The following is a 16,330-nucleotide window of genomic DNA, read 5'->3' on the forward strand; positions in this document are numbered from 1 at the left end:
ATATTAATTGAACTCAAGTCTTTATCTATTTCATAAAATGGTTCTTCCTTTGCAATGTAATTTTCCATGTAGTTTGGGAACCATAGATGGTCCCTTCTTAGACATGAGTGAGAAGCTCCATTCTTAGCTTTTGGTTGGCTACATGTATCATCACTTTTTGTGCATAAATGGTGGTGTGACCATCATGTTTTAGAAGCAAGTGCTAACATCACAACCCTGGATGTTACATATGGTTCAAAATCAGCTTTGGTCTAAATTGAGCTCAAGTCTTTTTTTGCTTCACAAATGGGGATTCATTTGCATGTCAATTTTCCATCTATGTGGAACCACAGATGGTTTCTTCTTATAGGTGAGTGATTTGTTCCACACTTAGCTTTGGTTGACTACTTTTATCATCACTGCTTTGATGTATGCTATCATATCCACCACTCGATATCATATTGAAGTAAGGCTAACTTAAATTGTGTTAACTGCTGCCACGATTAGTAGTTCATGCAAGTGCCAGATGATTTATAAGATAAAGCAGAGAAGTAGGAGAGGATGTGAGAAAGGCAATATGAGATTTGTGTTGGAGCTGTATGGTCCCAAGTGCTTGTAAAAAGAGAGTGATAGGGTTGGCCCTCTGTTCAAAAGGTGGAATGTATAAAAGGACAAAAGTTTTACTTTGGTCTCCATTGTGTACATGCAACTTTTGGGAATACAAGCTCTCCCATTCTCTCCATCTTTGTGTGCGTTGAGACTTCTTGCTTTTCCATATCCCTAGAAGATCAACTTCATTGTGTAGCTTTTCTCCCGCCTCTACTTCCAACATCTATTCAAATGCAAGCTACCAAACTAAAGAAATCTCAAAAAAGGCGACGTGTGTCAACAAGTAAAAAACAAAGAAGCCACCCTAGGTGGATTCCTAAGAGGTTGCTTCAAGCTCAAGGATACTACAAAGGCAACAAGTATCTCTGGGTGCCTTAGACATGACACATAGCTACTCCGCCTTCCTTTAGAACCCCCATTGTTACCAAGCAGTATTTAGCATCATCTAATGGTAAGAAAGTAGTAGCACCACAAGAACCTACCTCTAAAATGGAGGTAGTGCCATAAGAATTGCTAGCCCCTAAAATATCGTTAAGGAAAAGTCGTAAGCTACTCCCCTCTACTCATGAATTCTTATGTTGCAAGGGAAGACATCATTAAGTATTGTAGTAGTGACACAAGGACCTACTTCTAAAAAGGTAGCAACAACACAAGAACCTCCTACAACAAAGGAAAAGCCCAAAGCCCAATCACTTGGTGTGCCCTGATGGGTTCCCAAAAGCAAACTACTGAGTAGTGCTTCCCCTTCTACCTCAACATCAATAGTTGGCAGAGTAGACCTATAAGGACCTGCTCCTGAAAATGCAGCAGTATCACAAGAACCTACTGTCACCCTACACTACAAATACTAGCTTCAGGCACCAACATCCCACAAGTGCCATGGAGATTTGAGTGGTTCCTCAATTTTATGAAGGCCTTAAAGCCATACTGCACCCAATAGATGCTGGTGCATGACCTACGCAATTCAACGCCAATGAGTTGATGAGGCAATTCATTCACAACTCAAGGCGCAACAGTTCTCCATCCTCCTTACAGGTACACTCAGCAAGTATGCGGCTTGGAGAGAGGCTATGTACACTAAGTCCCCACAAATTTAATTTCATTGATCATATATTGTGTCTAAGTGAAAATAGGTAGTCCATGAAATAGGTGAAAAATAGGAAGTTCATGTGCGTAGTCTGCCTTGTGTGAAAATAGCACCCTCTGCTAGTTGTGGTCTACATGAATTCAGCTTAGCACAAGTCATCATAGGTGACTAGGGTCATGAAGTCCACACAGGTTCCATTTCTAGGGTCCCTAGATCACACCATCACATTTCACATCAGCACAACAGTTTTGTCCACATACCACAGCTAAAGCGTCAGCGCAACTCCCCCATGCACTGACAAGCACATAGGTGAAGTCCAGAAGGGTCAACATGTTAGTCGAATTCTTAAGTAGGTAAAAAAAAATCACCTTGCTATTTAAGGATAACACAGTGATTGCTAACACAGCGTACTAACACGAGAGTCATTGCGATATGCTTAAGGTAGCAACTCTGGTCCCACTGCAATAATAACGCCACCCGTGTTGTGATCTAATGATGGTTGATGCTTTATGCCTAATGGGATGACTTCACTTTAAGGTTAACGTTGACCTGCTATGATAATAACCTGATAATAATGTTGATAATGCCAATCACACAGTGCTAATAATTCCACTCGCTATGTTATTGCTAACATTGACCCGTTATGTTACCAAGATCCCTATATGAGGAGGCATTCCATTCTATAGCTCCTCACTTTTCCATGTACCGAAATGCTACCAAATTATTTTTGAAATTTCCACATCTTCCAACTGCCTTCAAAACTCACTACCACCTACATCCACCTTACGTCAGTCGATTCCTCATGCTCCGTCAATGTAGATGACCTTTTCTCTGTCGAGGAATTAATTCCTAATCCCAACAACAACAAAGGCTCCTCTACCTTTCCACCTTCTACTACTCCGACAAGTTCCCACACTGTCTTCATCCCTCTTCCCTCACAAATGGAACATTTTGAAATGCAGCCCCCACATCATCACGAGCCCTCAGCTCAACACTCCACCTCAAGGCCTCAGAAGAAGCGTAGAGTTGTAAATACAAAAAATGTGGAAAACTACTCGGAACATAATATGTTGGTGACCAAGTTTACACCACTCGGGGCCGACTGGTTGGAATAGATTCAAGGGCTCATCATCCATTCTCAATTCAGATGTAACATTAAGGATTTCCACCTGTACTATCATAATGCACAAAGCTATCAGGCACTTCGAGACCCAGAAGTGGCTCCTCTTATCCAAGCCATGGGTCTTTAGACAATGGTGGCGGACAGGTTTTCGTGCCACCTTAATCTACGACAAGTGGTGGATTTTGTCAACAAGTTCAACAATGCCACACAAACGACCGGATGACTACATGATGCAGACAAAAAATAAGAGTTCTATTACTTCACTTCTGAAATCGTCCATAGGGCATTTGGGCTGCCCAATATTTCAAAACCATATGCGTAGCTTCATCGCATGGATTAGAGGCTCCATGGGTTGGTCAATCAATGTCAAGGACTAAGAACACCAATTGGATAAGAAATGCAATGCCTTGTGATGTCAAATAGATCAAGCTGCCATGTAGAAGACCTATACCAAAAGATTGTCAAAACGTGATAATTTGCATAAATTGATGGAGAACACCAATTGGATAAAAAACGCATGGTCTTGTGATTTCCGAATAGATCAAGCTACCATAGAGCTACCTATATTGTAGAGGATCTATATTAGAAGATTGCCATAAGCTAAAAATTTGATGTTGGATTCCATCAGAGTTGGTAGCAGTTTGTAGACATGCAAATGAAATTAGTTTAAGATGTTTTGCCTATATTTTTCCTTTGTGAGCATTATGCCATATTTATCGCTCTCTATATTTAAAAGTTAAGAAAATAATGGATATATCCCATGTCTTTCATGTCACATTTAGATGCAAACAAACTTCGGTTGTCAATATAATGGAATTCTTCCATGTTGTTTATATCTTACTCCAAATTTTTGGTTTTGGTTGTCAGTGCAAACAAACTCTCACAAAGAAGGTGATAAGCCTTGCCTTAAGTGTTTTTGCAAGTTTGCATGTAGTACAAGATTAAGAAATTGCAATAGCAATCTTTATCCACCAATTTCACGATCTTAGGGTTGCACTATGTCATTTTGCATTTCTTTATGGTACCAGCCCAAGGATAGGCTTTTTGCCGCCACAGTCTAATAAAACAAAGTGACCTACAAATGCTCACCAAGTGTCCCAAGGGTCAATGAGATGATTGGCTCAACATATTAACATTGCTATTATACTAAACAAGGAACGGGTTTCAGCAATTTTATATACTTGATCTTGATAAGGCTAATGTTGTCTATGGATGAAGAGATGTTTGGAGTGGCTTGGAAAAAGGACCTCAACTAGAAATGGGTTTCGACATTTTTATTAAATTGATCTTGATAAGGCAATGGTGTCTATGCATGTAGATATGTTTGGAGTGGCTTGGAGAAAGGACCTACCTCACCCAATTAGAAGCATTAAGATACTTATAAGGTGATCCAAGAATTGAACAAAAAAGGGAATCTGCACATGCTTAAGAGTCTTAAGATATTATGTAATTATTAAATAGGTCAATTACATCCATCCAAATTACAATGGGTAGCTTCTCTGATCACAATTTTGTGACTTAGTTTTTGGTTAAATTATCTACTCTTGTAAGAAAACGTTAAATTAGACAAGTTTTTTACCTTTTTCCTTCATAGAAACCTATTTCAATAATATTACCATACCAACTCATCAAATATCTTATGTTGTGGCTTGATGTGACTAGGATGTGAACTTTTCTTTTACCTTCAATACATTAAGCTCAAGTGCCATATAAGATTCAAATTTGAATTTTGTAGGAAAAAATAGAACTCTAATTCACAATATATATATATATATATATGTCACTAAAAGCTCTTGATGAGACAATTTTAAGTATATAAAGTCCGACAAATTTGGGTGATTCTAGCTATAGGTTGTATGTGGCTTCTAAAGTTATCGTCCAAAATGCCAATGAACTTCTTTTGAACTTTTAGAACCTCCTTTGCAAGCCCTCTTGAGGCCCCAAAGCTCCCCTAATGCAACATGGCACTCTATATTTTTCAACATTACAACAAATCACCCACTTATAGAATCCTACAAATGATTTCTTGTATCTATATATTCACATGCAACTATTATGTTCTAGTATAGGAGTTATCTGGGCTTTGGAAAAGTAACACTACTCTTCCGATCTATTTGAAAGATATTTCATCTCCCTCCCTGCAATGAAGATTCTCTCATGTAGGTCTTAAAGAGAGCCATGGATATGCATACATTCCATTTTATGGGCTCTTTATATCAGATTTAGATTTCTTGAATTTCATTTTTAGAAAGGTTTTACTCATTCTCTAGCCCTTAGATCTTGCTTCATCCTTCAAAACCCCTACGGTTCGAGGTTTGAACTTCGATACCCAAACGACTTGCTTGCCGTTGTAACTATCTTGAGCTTCCAAGAGCTTGGTGGTGACCCACGACTTGGGAGGATGTCGTAGTTGAGGAGGTGGATTAAGGCCTAGAAGTTGAGGCGATGGATGACGTCGTGTCCTACATGGGGTTGCTCCCAACAAAGATGTCCCCAAAGTGATCGTAGCTAAGATCTTTTCTAGTCGTCGATTGTTGAAGTATCGTTGAGCACAAAGAACAACCTCTTGTACTTGCTGCTCATACTAAGCCCACAAGATTAGGACATGGAGACTCTAATCATGCTTACTATCAAATACATTTGAGTGGCATGTCAAACATTCTCCTAAAAGTATGTTGAAAACTTCAAAAAAAAGTTGCCTTTAGGATCACATTAAAGTATGTTGAAAACTTCAAAAAAAAAGTTGCTTTTGGGGTCACATTTGGAGACGTTAAAAAGACATCTTCAACCATTGGATTGGGAAACGAAATAAATAGGCAACCCTCAAAATTTAGGAAACAGCATTAGACTATCACCTTTGTATCCACTAGTATCTACTTACTTGGATGCTTTGGTTACTTGCTATCTCCTATTCTAATTTCTATTCATTAGTGGACATTGGCAATTGGAATTCAATCATGAAAGTTAGTAATATTTTGGAGTGTCATTGATATCTAAAAATTCAAACTTCTTACTTCAAATTGGAACCTTTGTAGTTTAGTGACTTATTCATAAATTGTAGTTATGTATATATGGGATCGTTTAAGTTCAGTACATCTTACAAATTTGAAGTTTGGAAGGTGGAACTCAGCTTTGAACTTCTCAAGCCTTGATAATTGTTAATTGATCTTCAGGCTAAATTCAGCTTTTAACTTTTAAGTCTTGTTGGTTAATTTATCGTGAGGGTTGCCTCTTCAACTAATATTTAAGGTTGGAATCTATCTTGTCCAACATTGGAAATTGAAAACTGAGATTTAGAAAGTGTGATCTGGAATCTTTTAAATTTGTTGCTAAACTTGTAAGTTGAGAGGCTTTCATAAACATATGTCCATATGTTGCATGTATAATTTTTTTAGCACATTCATTCTTACACAAATACAGCACACGTTTGGAAACCTCAGCAGAAAGTTTCAAATGTTGAAAATGTCTCCAACATTTGGAACTCAGAACGTTTTTCGAATGTTCAAGCATTTGTTTGTAGCTATGACTCTACCACAAAAAAGACAATTATTCAAACTAAGAGAAGAGTTTCAGGTAATATGCGCATTTCAGTCTCTCACCAAGCATCCTTACCTCTTACGAGAAGTGCTATTTAATAAACCTCATGTGAACCTATGCCAAAAATTATTGGAGGCTAGCTTTGACAGACGACCCTCCAACACAATAACAAAACATGAGACACCGTAGCCTCTTCTCCTCCTGTTATATACACCTTACACTAGCACGGACAATGGTTGCAAGGAGTACAGAGATCAGCCTGCCCTGTAACTGCTATTCCATGTCACTGTTGCAACAATGCACTTCTCCTTCAAAAGTGATTTACCTCAAAAGCGGCATGAGAACTTTATGGGGCTTCTCCATGGTATGTTTTGACAATGACTTAATCACGCCAACGATTACCACAATTCACATTGCAGCACACAAAGAAAAGAGTCATACCCTCCGCATGTATAGTTTTTTGAGCACATTCATGCTACACAAATACAGCACACCTTTGGAAACTTCAGCAGAAAGTTTCAAATGTTGAAAATGTCTCCAACATTTGGAACTCAGAACGTTTCGAATGTTCAAGCATTTGTTTGTAGCTATGACTCTACCACAAAAAAAACAATTATTCAAACTAAGAGAAGAGTTTCAGGTAATATGTGCATTTCAGTCTCTCAACAAGCATCCTTACCTCTTACGAAAAGTGCTCTTTAATAAACCTCATGTGAACCTATGCCAAAAATTATTGGAGGCTAGCTTTGACGGATGACCCTCCAACACAATAACAAAACATGAGACACCGTAGCCTCTTCTCCTCCTGTTATATACACCTTACACTAGCACGGACAATGGTTGCAAGGAGTACAGAGATCAGCCTGCCCTGTAACTGCTATTCCATGTCACTGTTGCAACAATGCACTTCTCCTTCAAAAGTGATTTACCTCAAAAGCGGCATGAGAACTTTATGGGGCTTCTCCATGGTATGTTTTGACAATGACTTAATCACGCCAACGATTACCACAATTCACATTGCAGCACACAAAGAAAAGAGTCATACCCTCCTCTCCTCTTGCCGTAGCCTGCAAAAAGCGAACCCAGCATAATTAAGCACTCTCTACATGCTTTTAATATGCAAGATCTGAAAATTCTCATATTTAAACTCTGCGGCCACACAATTTGCCCCTCTGAACCACTGTATGTTTCTGCATTTTATTACTATACCTATTGCTTTAATAACCAAATAATGCTATGGCTTCAGAAGTATATTAGCAGGCATACATGTAGCAAACATATTCGATCAGTTTCTCAAAGTCAATGAGGTGAAAGCCTGACCGCAAAGCATCCAATGGAGATTGAGAAACAGGGACAGGTCATATGTAGATGGAGGTGCAGAGAAGGCATTTGTCACTAAAACCTGCCGGAATCAGATTATTTGCTTCACTGCGAAGAGACCATCTGCGTCCATTGGTGTGAAGACCACAAGAATCATTGTTCCAGAATCGGGATAATAGATAGATTCAGTAAGATGCAGCAAATTACTTCAGCTCCCTGGTGGGATCAAAGTCACAGCCTCCCAACAGGTCCAACATTTCATAAGTATAATGCATTTCTCGATGACAGGGCTCAACAAGGCATTGGTTGGCTGCATCAATGCCATAAAATTTAAGCGGAACATTAGAGGCTGAATATAGAGTCACTCAGGTGGCCTATCATGCCTCACTTAGAGGCTGCTGGTGGTGGAAAGAAAAGTAGAGGTGGGGTATGCCAAATTCAACACCATAGGACAGCAAATGTAGAAACAACCAGATCGTACAGATGCAAGACAACAAAGTGCCAAAACCATGATTCATCACCACCATTGATGACCTAGTAAACAGTAAATTAGATGAGCTAACTGAAACACTGAGGGAACAAAAAGGGCAGCAAGATAAAGCCCTAAACCTCAGAATAGTGGGGGTGGAAGGAAGTGAGGAGGCAGATGCAGAAGTCCTCACTAATGCCTTCCAAAAAACAATCCATATATCAGCAACACAATGGCAAATGCCTTCCCCGTAGGAAGGCAAGGGGACAGACGAAGACAATGGATTGTGAAATACAGGATCAACAATCACGGCTAAAAGTACCCAACCGGAGGCACCACCTCAAGGGCACCATATGGATCCACGAGGACCTCACGAGGAGCCAATACTCCCAAAATCTCAAGGAGCTTGACATAGTCAGAAATAGAAAAAAAGAGGGCAAAAGTGCATAGTTATGAACGTGTAGTCAATTGTGTTTGAACCTTAAGGGGTTTGCTTGTGTAGCCTCTCATGTCTTTGAAGAAAGGGGTTCCCTCGTGATATACTTCTGTTGTGTTTGTAGGTGGAGGATTGGGGCGGATTATAAAATGGTACAGATTTATGAGAAGAAACTAGAAAAAGCCATCTCACAGAGCCGAATGCCTCACACCTGCCAGGAATCGACAAATGAATGAAAAATATACTGTAGAAAACAGCCATGAATGTTTCACACAGAGCAAGGGGAGGAGCATGTTGCAGGTATAGGGTCAATGCCTCACCTTTAAGCCCCCCAAATGACGAGTTCAGGGGTTTAACACCTGCATATAGATGGACCAGTAGGGGATGGGATGAGGCTGCCATGTGGACAGTCGACAAAGATGAAGAAAGAAGAGAGATGTCCTAAGACACAAACAGCTCAAGCACTTTGAAGAGCTCAAGCAAAACCCCATAAGGTTATCCCAAAAGCTACAAGGAAACAAACCTCAAGCGCGGAAAGCAACGAGGGAAGACATGATACAATTGTCAAGAAACTCTACGAAAGAGACGGAGAAGGAAGGAGCACCTAGAGTATCTTTGATGCTAGAGTATCTCCATCAAAGCTACAGATGGCATCATCACGGAAGAAAAGTGGAGAAAGAACTGAGGAGGTTAGCCAATGGGAAGGCTCCAGACTCACAAGGCTTAGTAGCAGAGATGTTGACATGGAGAGGGGACAAAGAAAAAGAAATGCCGACAACAATAATAAATAAAGCTTTGAATAAGGGATTCCCCACAAACTGGCAACTCAGTAAGATAGTGCCTATCCACAAAGGAGGAGACAACATAGCTAAACTATATACCATCCTTTAGCAGAAAATCAGCACCTGGGCAGAGAAACAAGGGAATAAAAGCAACATCCCAAGCAGGGTTCTGGGTCAAACAATCTGGTAGCATTAGAGCTGCAACAACGGGGAACATTAATAAAAGGAAAGCTATCTAATGCTGTTCTGGTTTGGAAACTTCAAGAAATCCTTTGACATAGTACCAAGCAAAAAATTGTGGAAAAGATTAGAAAAGCTACAAATCCCTCAAGCACTCAGGGAAGACATGCTCAGATTGTACGCAAAAGTACCTAGTCCAAGGCCACTTGTAGATGGGTCAAGCTCCAATGAAAATATAATCATAAGCAGCACCATAAGGGTTAAGCAAGGCTGCCCCCTCCCACCAACTCTCTTCGGTCTATTCATTGACGAATTAGAAGAATGGATAATAACACACATTCGAGAGGGAGTTGCTGTACTCCTGCTCATCTACGCTGATGGCAAACACTAGCATGCAAGTAAACATTGCGTCAACAAAAGTCATGGTAATTCAGACACAAAACAAGCGAGTGTCTCTCACGCTCGAAGGGGATTCTCTAAAAGCCGTTGCATCATACAAATAGCTAAATTTGTGGATAACTACAAGTGGAATATGTGATGTAAATAGGAGCAGAAGAAGGGCTGAAAGCACTATACAGCTTTCAGAAAAATGCAAGAAACCACATTTATGGAACTAGGAAGCCTCGGAAATGCAAAAATTCCTATACACTATGTTACGGGCACCCGCAGTTGGGGGCCAAAGTACAAACCCCTTATACCTAGATGAATCCAGGAACATTCCCAAACTCATCCTCTAAAAACACAACATAGTGCAGTTTCAATCTCACGAGAGTCACTCATAAGATTGAAAACCATAAACTCCCTTATTCTATCCTTCTGGGGGGGGGGGGATGTGTTAGGACATGGTATATGTTAACAAGCTCAAGAAAATGGAGGCAAAGAAGATCCCATGCAAGGCAATGGAGGCCACAAAATCCACGGGAGGGCACAATGAAGGTAATACAAGGATGGAGTTGTGGGGAATACAGGCTGCAGATATCCCCAAGGGTGTGCAATATATCAAATATCTGATTATGCTGAAAATGCCATAGAAATTAGGGCCAGATCTGGGACAGAAAATGGAGTTCTACAAACGGGCAATCAATCCAATGGATGAATATGAAATGCAACAGTACTTTGGGGAGGACGTATCACTGTTCAAACGGCATTTAATCTGCAGAAAAATTGACCAGCTCTCACAATCTAGAGGTGGAAAGGGGTAGATGAGAATTCCAAGGGATGCGAGAACTTATAAATCTGCTCCAGCTGAGCGTACACATATCAAGGGAAAATACATCAGCAATGCCATCAGTCTCAGCCAAGCAACTTGGCACCTAGCCAAAGGAAGATTTTAAGGCACCGCAGCCCAATTAGCTAGACATGTACTTGCAGCATAGCAAGTTTTGTATGGGTTTTATTCTCGAAAAAATTGAACGTAAGAGCCACTATCTATTTGGTAGAGGTGTCTAGTCCCATAGATCCTAAAGGGTCTCAAGTGGACTTTAATACAATCATCTCTCTCTCTCTCTCTCTCTCTCTCTCTCATAAATCGTGGTGTCCAGTCCCATAGATCCTAAAGGGTCTCAAGCAGACTTTGATAGAATCATATCGTGTCATCTCTCTCTCTCTCTCTCTCTCTCTCTCTCTCTCTCATAAATCATATCGTGTCATCTCTCTCTCTCTCTCTCTCTCTCTCTCTCTCTCATAAATCGTGGTGTCCAGTCCCATAGATCCTAAAGGGTCTCAAGCAGACTTTGATAGAATCATATCGTGTCATTCTCTCTCTCTCTCTCTCTCCACTTCCCTTCCGCTACTCTATCCTTCATCTTACCATTTCCAACTTCCTTGAGGTAACTGGCATTTTGCAGTTCCAGAGATGAAAGACCTGACAAAAATGTCTCTTACAAACCTGAAAAAATACTGCTTCGCCATGATTGCACACAGCACAGCGCACAGCCTTAGTGCGGGGTAGAGTAGGATCAGATGCAACATCTTGCAAAACTTGCGTTCGTTCACCAGCAGAATGATGGATTTCGTTTCTGTAAACACAGTTATTATCTGCCACCTCCTGTAGACAGTAATATTCGTTTAAACCCTGCTCACGTATGAGAAAAGAAAAAGACAATTGGGCTAATATACTAATAGAGTTCAGAAGGTCAAGGACTCTGAGAACATTTGAAATCTTTTGCGGCCCAAAGCAACATGTAAGCAAGCACATGTTCTTAGCTAGATCTAGCTCGCGTTTGAAAACCAAACAAATGACTGTGTGACTCCGAAAATGAAAGGCAGCATACAGCTTAGATAGCAGATTTCAAGCATCCCAGCATCTCAAGTTCCAAAATGAACGAAGAGAGTCCGCCAAGGCGCATTTTCATAATCTTGTTGATGCGCAGTGGAGGAACTAACTAATTACAGAACTTCTAGTGATTTAGAGAGTGAAGATTAAAGGGAGTCTGGAGAATCGATTGTTGGGAAGCACTCTGAAGGAAAGCTAAGCTATACCAGAAAAACAGCGCAAGGGATTACTGCGAAGCGAGCCTCTTCTGCTTTTGTTGAATCAACATGCATGCTAGTTATGCATAAACAAAAATACCTGGTGATCGCAGTTACGGCATGCATAGAGAAGAATCTTTTGGTCTCTGTCTTCGCGCGGATACAATATGTTGTTGCTGAAAAGGACGAGACCGACAAGCAAAATCAGAGAGCCAAGCAAGGAAGTGAAACAACCAAAAATGCGAATGCGAGTCACAAAAAAGCGGAGGCCATGAATGAGGGAGCCCGGAAACTTACCATTCACGGCAAAATTTCATGGTACTCATGGTGGAAGGGGGACTGGGAAGCCTGCTGGTGGTGCGTGGTGCTGGAGTGTAAGCACAAAGACGGCATGCAGATGAGAGCTCCTTCTCCTGCACCTCAACCCTAATCCAGATTGCAGCTTCTCCTCCTCTACCTAGGGAAAATGTCTCTAGTTACTCTTGTTTCCCGTCACGACGATCACCTTCATGGAGTTAGAAAGCCCCCCGGATTTCGGCGGGTGAGCGGCGGCCACGCACCAACATCCGGCCGGATTCCATCCCGGAAGAGCCCTTTCCCGCCCGTCAAGGGAGGTGCGACTTGACAACGCCGGATTTTTCAGAGGCCGATTCCGAGTTTTAAGACATCTTGATCCAATGGCGCAGATTTAATCTGCGCCGACGCATGACCTTGATGACTCGCGGTGATGACAAACAAGGTGAATGATATTCAATCATTCATAAGGCCTGCCCAAGATTAAAAAAGTAAACAAAAAGAAATCCATGAAAATTGTGTGAAGGAAGAGGAGATAAAGGGGGGGGAGAGAGAGAGAGAGAGAGAGAGAACAAAGGTGGAGATCATGTGTAAGAAGACTTGAGGAGATAAAGAAGGGAAGAAAGAGAGAGAAAGAGAGAGAGAGAGAGAGAGAGAGAGAGAGAGAAAGTCAACCACTTTAAAGTCTGCATTCAAGTCCAATGAAGAAGAGCCAATAGGAAAAATGCACTTCCAAAAATTCAAGAAATGCCTAATTTCTTCCAGAAATTCAAGAAATGCCTAAATTCTGCTTTGCCAAAATCTCATGGTTGTAAGGCTACCCTAAGGGCAGACAAAAAATTCATCTCCACACACACACACACACACAAGTTTGGTCCTCAAGACTCTTAGAAGCTATTCCCCCCACACACACACAGGGTACACTTGACATCGATAGCTCAGACGTGCAACCCAAGTGCCCTAATGTATCCCTCAATGCTTTGGGGGATCAGATTGGCCACTGGTGCCCACTTATAGGCCATCCCCATCGTGACAATGCGGAGCAGCATAACTCAAGGTCTTTGGACGACACCTCCATGCAAATGCATCATCCCCATACTCCATCGCTACCTAGGTGCATGTAACTTGGCGTTGATCCCCCCCTCTCCCCTCATTCATGTAGCACGTGTTAATGGCGGTGGCCGTCAAAACCTATCTCAAAGGTAATTGTGAGAATTGAGGGTGCCTCAACATGTCAGTCATTCTATCGCCACATATGCAGCCTTCTTCAGACAGAGGTGTGGGGACACACACCCCCATAACCTCCTAGGTGGAGGGCACACCATGAAGTGAGGATGCGGAGCACAGGTGTATGGTACCATCCCCTAGCTGCCAAATTAGCCTACAACCATAGTCTATCCAGACTATGGGAACGGCCTCTTACTACACGAGTGTTGCTTTTGTATGCATGTGTATACATGTGTATGTGTCATTACGTGCATGTGCTTTTGTGTATGTGTGATTGTCACTGAAAAGCTTGATAAGAACAACTTCCAAGCATGGAAGTTTAGAATGACAAATTTCCTTAAGGGAAAAGGCTATTGGGAGTTCATTACTGGAGCTGAACAAGAACCAGTTATTCCTAATGTTCCCAAACAACAGGAGTTGCAGGAATTTAAAGGATGGCATGAGAGAGCCAGAAAAGTTATGTATTGGCTGTCTATCAGTATTTCAGATTCTATGATTGTGCATATTCAGGATGCAAGCACGCCGAAGGAGGCGTGGGATACTTTGACAAAAATGTACAGCACAAATACGCAAGCCAGGAAAATGCAGCTCAAGCAGGAGTTGCATAATGTGCAGAGAGAAAATATGAGCATCACTGACTACCACATGAAGGTGAAGAAGATTGCAGATGCACTTGCTTCCATTGGGTCGCCAGTGGAAGATGATGATTTAGTTTCTGTGACCTTGAATGGTCTAGGAAAGGATTATGCATAGTTCCGGACATCCATTGCTGTCCGTGAAAAATTTCTTGATTTTGAGGAGTTGATTGCTCTTCTAATTTCTGAAGAGCGGAGAAATGGTGGTGCATCTTCTTCAGGAGGAACTTCAAAAGAAACTGTCTTCTACTCAAATGCTGAAAGAGGTAGAGGCAGAGGCAGAGGTAGAGCAGGCCAATCTGGAGGCCGTGGCAGAAATTAGAATATGCATCAAATTCAAGAAAACCAGTTCTATGGAGGAGGACGTGGTAACCTTAGAGGCAGGGGGAGCCAAAGAGGTCGTGGTGGATGGCAGAGAGGCCAAAATGCAAATAGCAATGTTGAATGCTACTACTATGGTAAAATGGGTCGTATGGCTAAAGATTGCTATAAAAAGGAGAATGACATTATGAATGGAAAATTGCAGCAAGGCAATTATGTATCCTCTAGTAGACAGGGTGATGACAGAAATGAGCATTTGTTTATGGTGCAGCACATGACCAATTCTGTGACAAGTGCAGAAGAAAGCAATGATGTGTGGTATGTTGACTCAGGTGCATCAAACCACATGACAGGTCATGCAGAATGGATGCAGGATGCAAGGAAAATGGAAAAACCAGGATTTATGGAGATTGGTGATGATATTGCACATTCTTTTGTGCAGATTGGTAAAATTCCTTTGTCTATGCAGGATGGGAAAAAGAAATGCCTGTCTGATGTATTTCATGTCCCGAACATCACCAAGAACCTGGTTTCTGTTGGTCAAATGGTTGAGCAGGGCTTGCAGGTCAGATTTAATCCTCATGGATACTTTGTTGAGGATATGAAAAATAAAGGTCGCTTGATAGCAAAAGGGAAGAAGGGCAGGATGTTTACGTTAGATGCGGACATGCCTGAATTGAGTGCAGCAATGTTTGCACATGGGACCAGTGTAGTTGCATATATTGATATCTGGCATAAACGGCGCCAAGGATGATTTTTTCGCGTTAGTTTCGTTAATAAGCGAAAGTTTTATATGGCTTGTGAAAGTTTGTATGCTTTTATAAAAATAAAAGCTTAGTATATTCGCCACAATTTGAAACTAAAATTAAAAAAAGAGCTAGGTTTAGCCTTTAAGATTATAAAATTATAAATAAAGTCCATGAAAATTCGCCAAAGTTTTATATAATAAATAAATATATTTGGAAACTTTCGCCTACATATTATATATACAATTTAAAAACTTGGCTAGATCTATAGAATTAAGCACCAAAAGAAGACTTGTGCAATCAAGTACAATCTAGTGTTAACATTTAATGCTTGCTAGAATGATAATAATGTGGAGGTTTTATCTATTTGAACATGAAGCCGTTTGATATTGCATAAAATGTAAATGCAATGTACTATTGTCGCCAATATATCCGAGACAGTACAAATTGAATTCAATACTCAATCAATACCTTAACTAGACCAATGCGTGGCTTTATATCGAACGTACATTTGGCTAACTTAAGCCTATGGTAGGCCCATCACCAGCACTATGTCTACCCCTCATCAAGTCATATAGTAGGGATATATCTCTCCATGCTTCTATCTTCAACAAGGACATGGAAGGACACTACATACATAGGTAAACATAAGCAACAAGTAGATTCTTAGCAAGAAGAATCAAATGATTAAAATGACAAAATTAAAGAATGAAATTTTCTATAATGGCCTGGTAGAAGGTGTCTTGTTAGATATTTTAAGTATTTCTTTAGTCGCAGTTTATGATTGCGAAAAGTAGGTAAAAATTCAACTAAATTAATGAATAGAGCTAGAGTAGTGAATATGCAGTAAGTCATGTATTTAGTTGTGTGTGTGTGTGTGTGTGTGTGTGAAAATCTAACTTTAACTTCATCATCTACTTCTATACATTTATATATTTAGAAATTTATCACAATGCAAAGAACTTGCCAGTCAATAGAGGCTTTAAATCTAAATCTACCCTTCAAGCATTCTCATATATTTAGTACACTTAAGCCATCTATCCAGTCTCACAATCTTGTATAATGGAAGATTCTATAGATTTATGACAAGAAATAAAAAGAAATGAACTAAAC

At 40.6% G+C, this 16,330-nt stretch overlaps 1 protein-coding gene across 1 annotated transcript; it reads right to left on the minus strand.

The window, feature by feature from the left end:
• Window positions 1-6,240: 6,240 nt before the first annotated feature.
• Window positions 6,241-12,460, minus strand: LOC147896933 (DNA-directed RNA polymerases II, IV and V subunit 9A). Its single transcript, XM_087381506.1, has 4 exons — window positions 12,292-12,460; window positions 12,095-12,170; window positions 11,411-11,569; window positions 6,241-7,402 (listed from the first exon to the last, which is right to left on the minus strand). The coding sequence occupies exons 1-4, from the start codon at window positions 12,318-12,320 to the stop codon at window positions 7,322-7,324; spliced, it is 345 nt and encodes a 114-aa protein (XP_087237632.1). The 5' UTR covers window positions 12,321-12,460; the 3' UTR covers window positions 6,241-7,321.
• Between the last annotated feature and the right edge of the window lie 3,870 nt (window positions 12,461-16,330).

The sequence above is a fragment of the Dipteris shenzhenensis genome, chromosome 11, assembly GCF_047967505.1.
Source record: "Dipteris shenzhenensis isolate YYH24624 ecotype China chromosome 11, Dip_SZ_1.0, whole genome shotgun sequence".
Taxonomy (NCBI): Eukaryota; Viridiplantae; Streptophyta; class Polypodiopsida; order Gleicheniales; family Dipteridaceae; genus Dipteris; species Dipteris shenzhenensis.

Coding starts and splice junctions, on each gene's coding strand:
- LOC147896933 (XM_087381506.1), bottom strand. CDS start 12,320: ATGAGTACCATGAAATTTTGCCGTGAATG. Junction 12,171..12,291: donor ATGAAATTTTGCCGTGAATG/GTAAGTTTCCGG, acceptor CGTCCTTTTCAG/CAACAACATATTGTATCCGC. Junction 11,570..12,094: donor GCCGTAACTGCGATCACCAG/GTATTTTTGTTT, acceptor TACTGTCTACAG/GAGGTGGCAGATAATAACTG.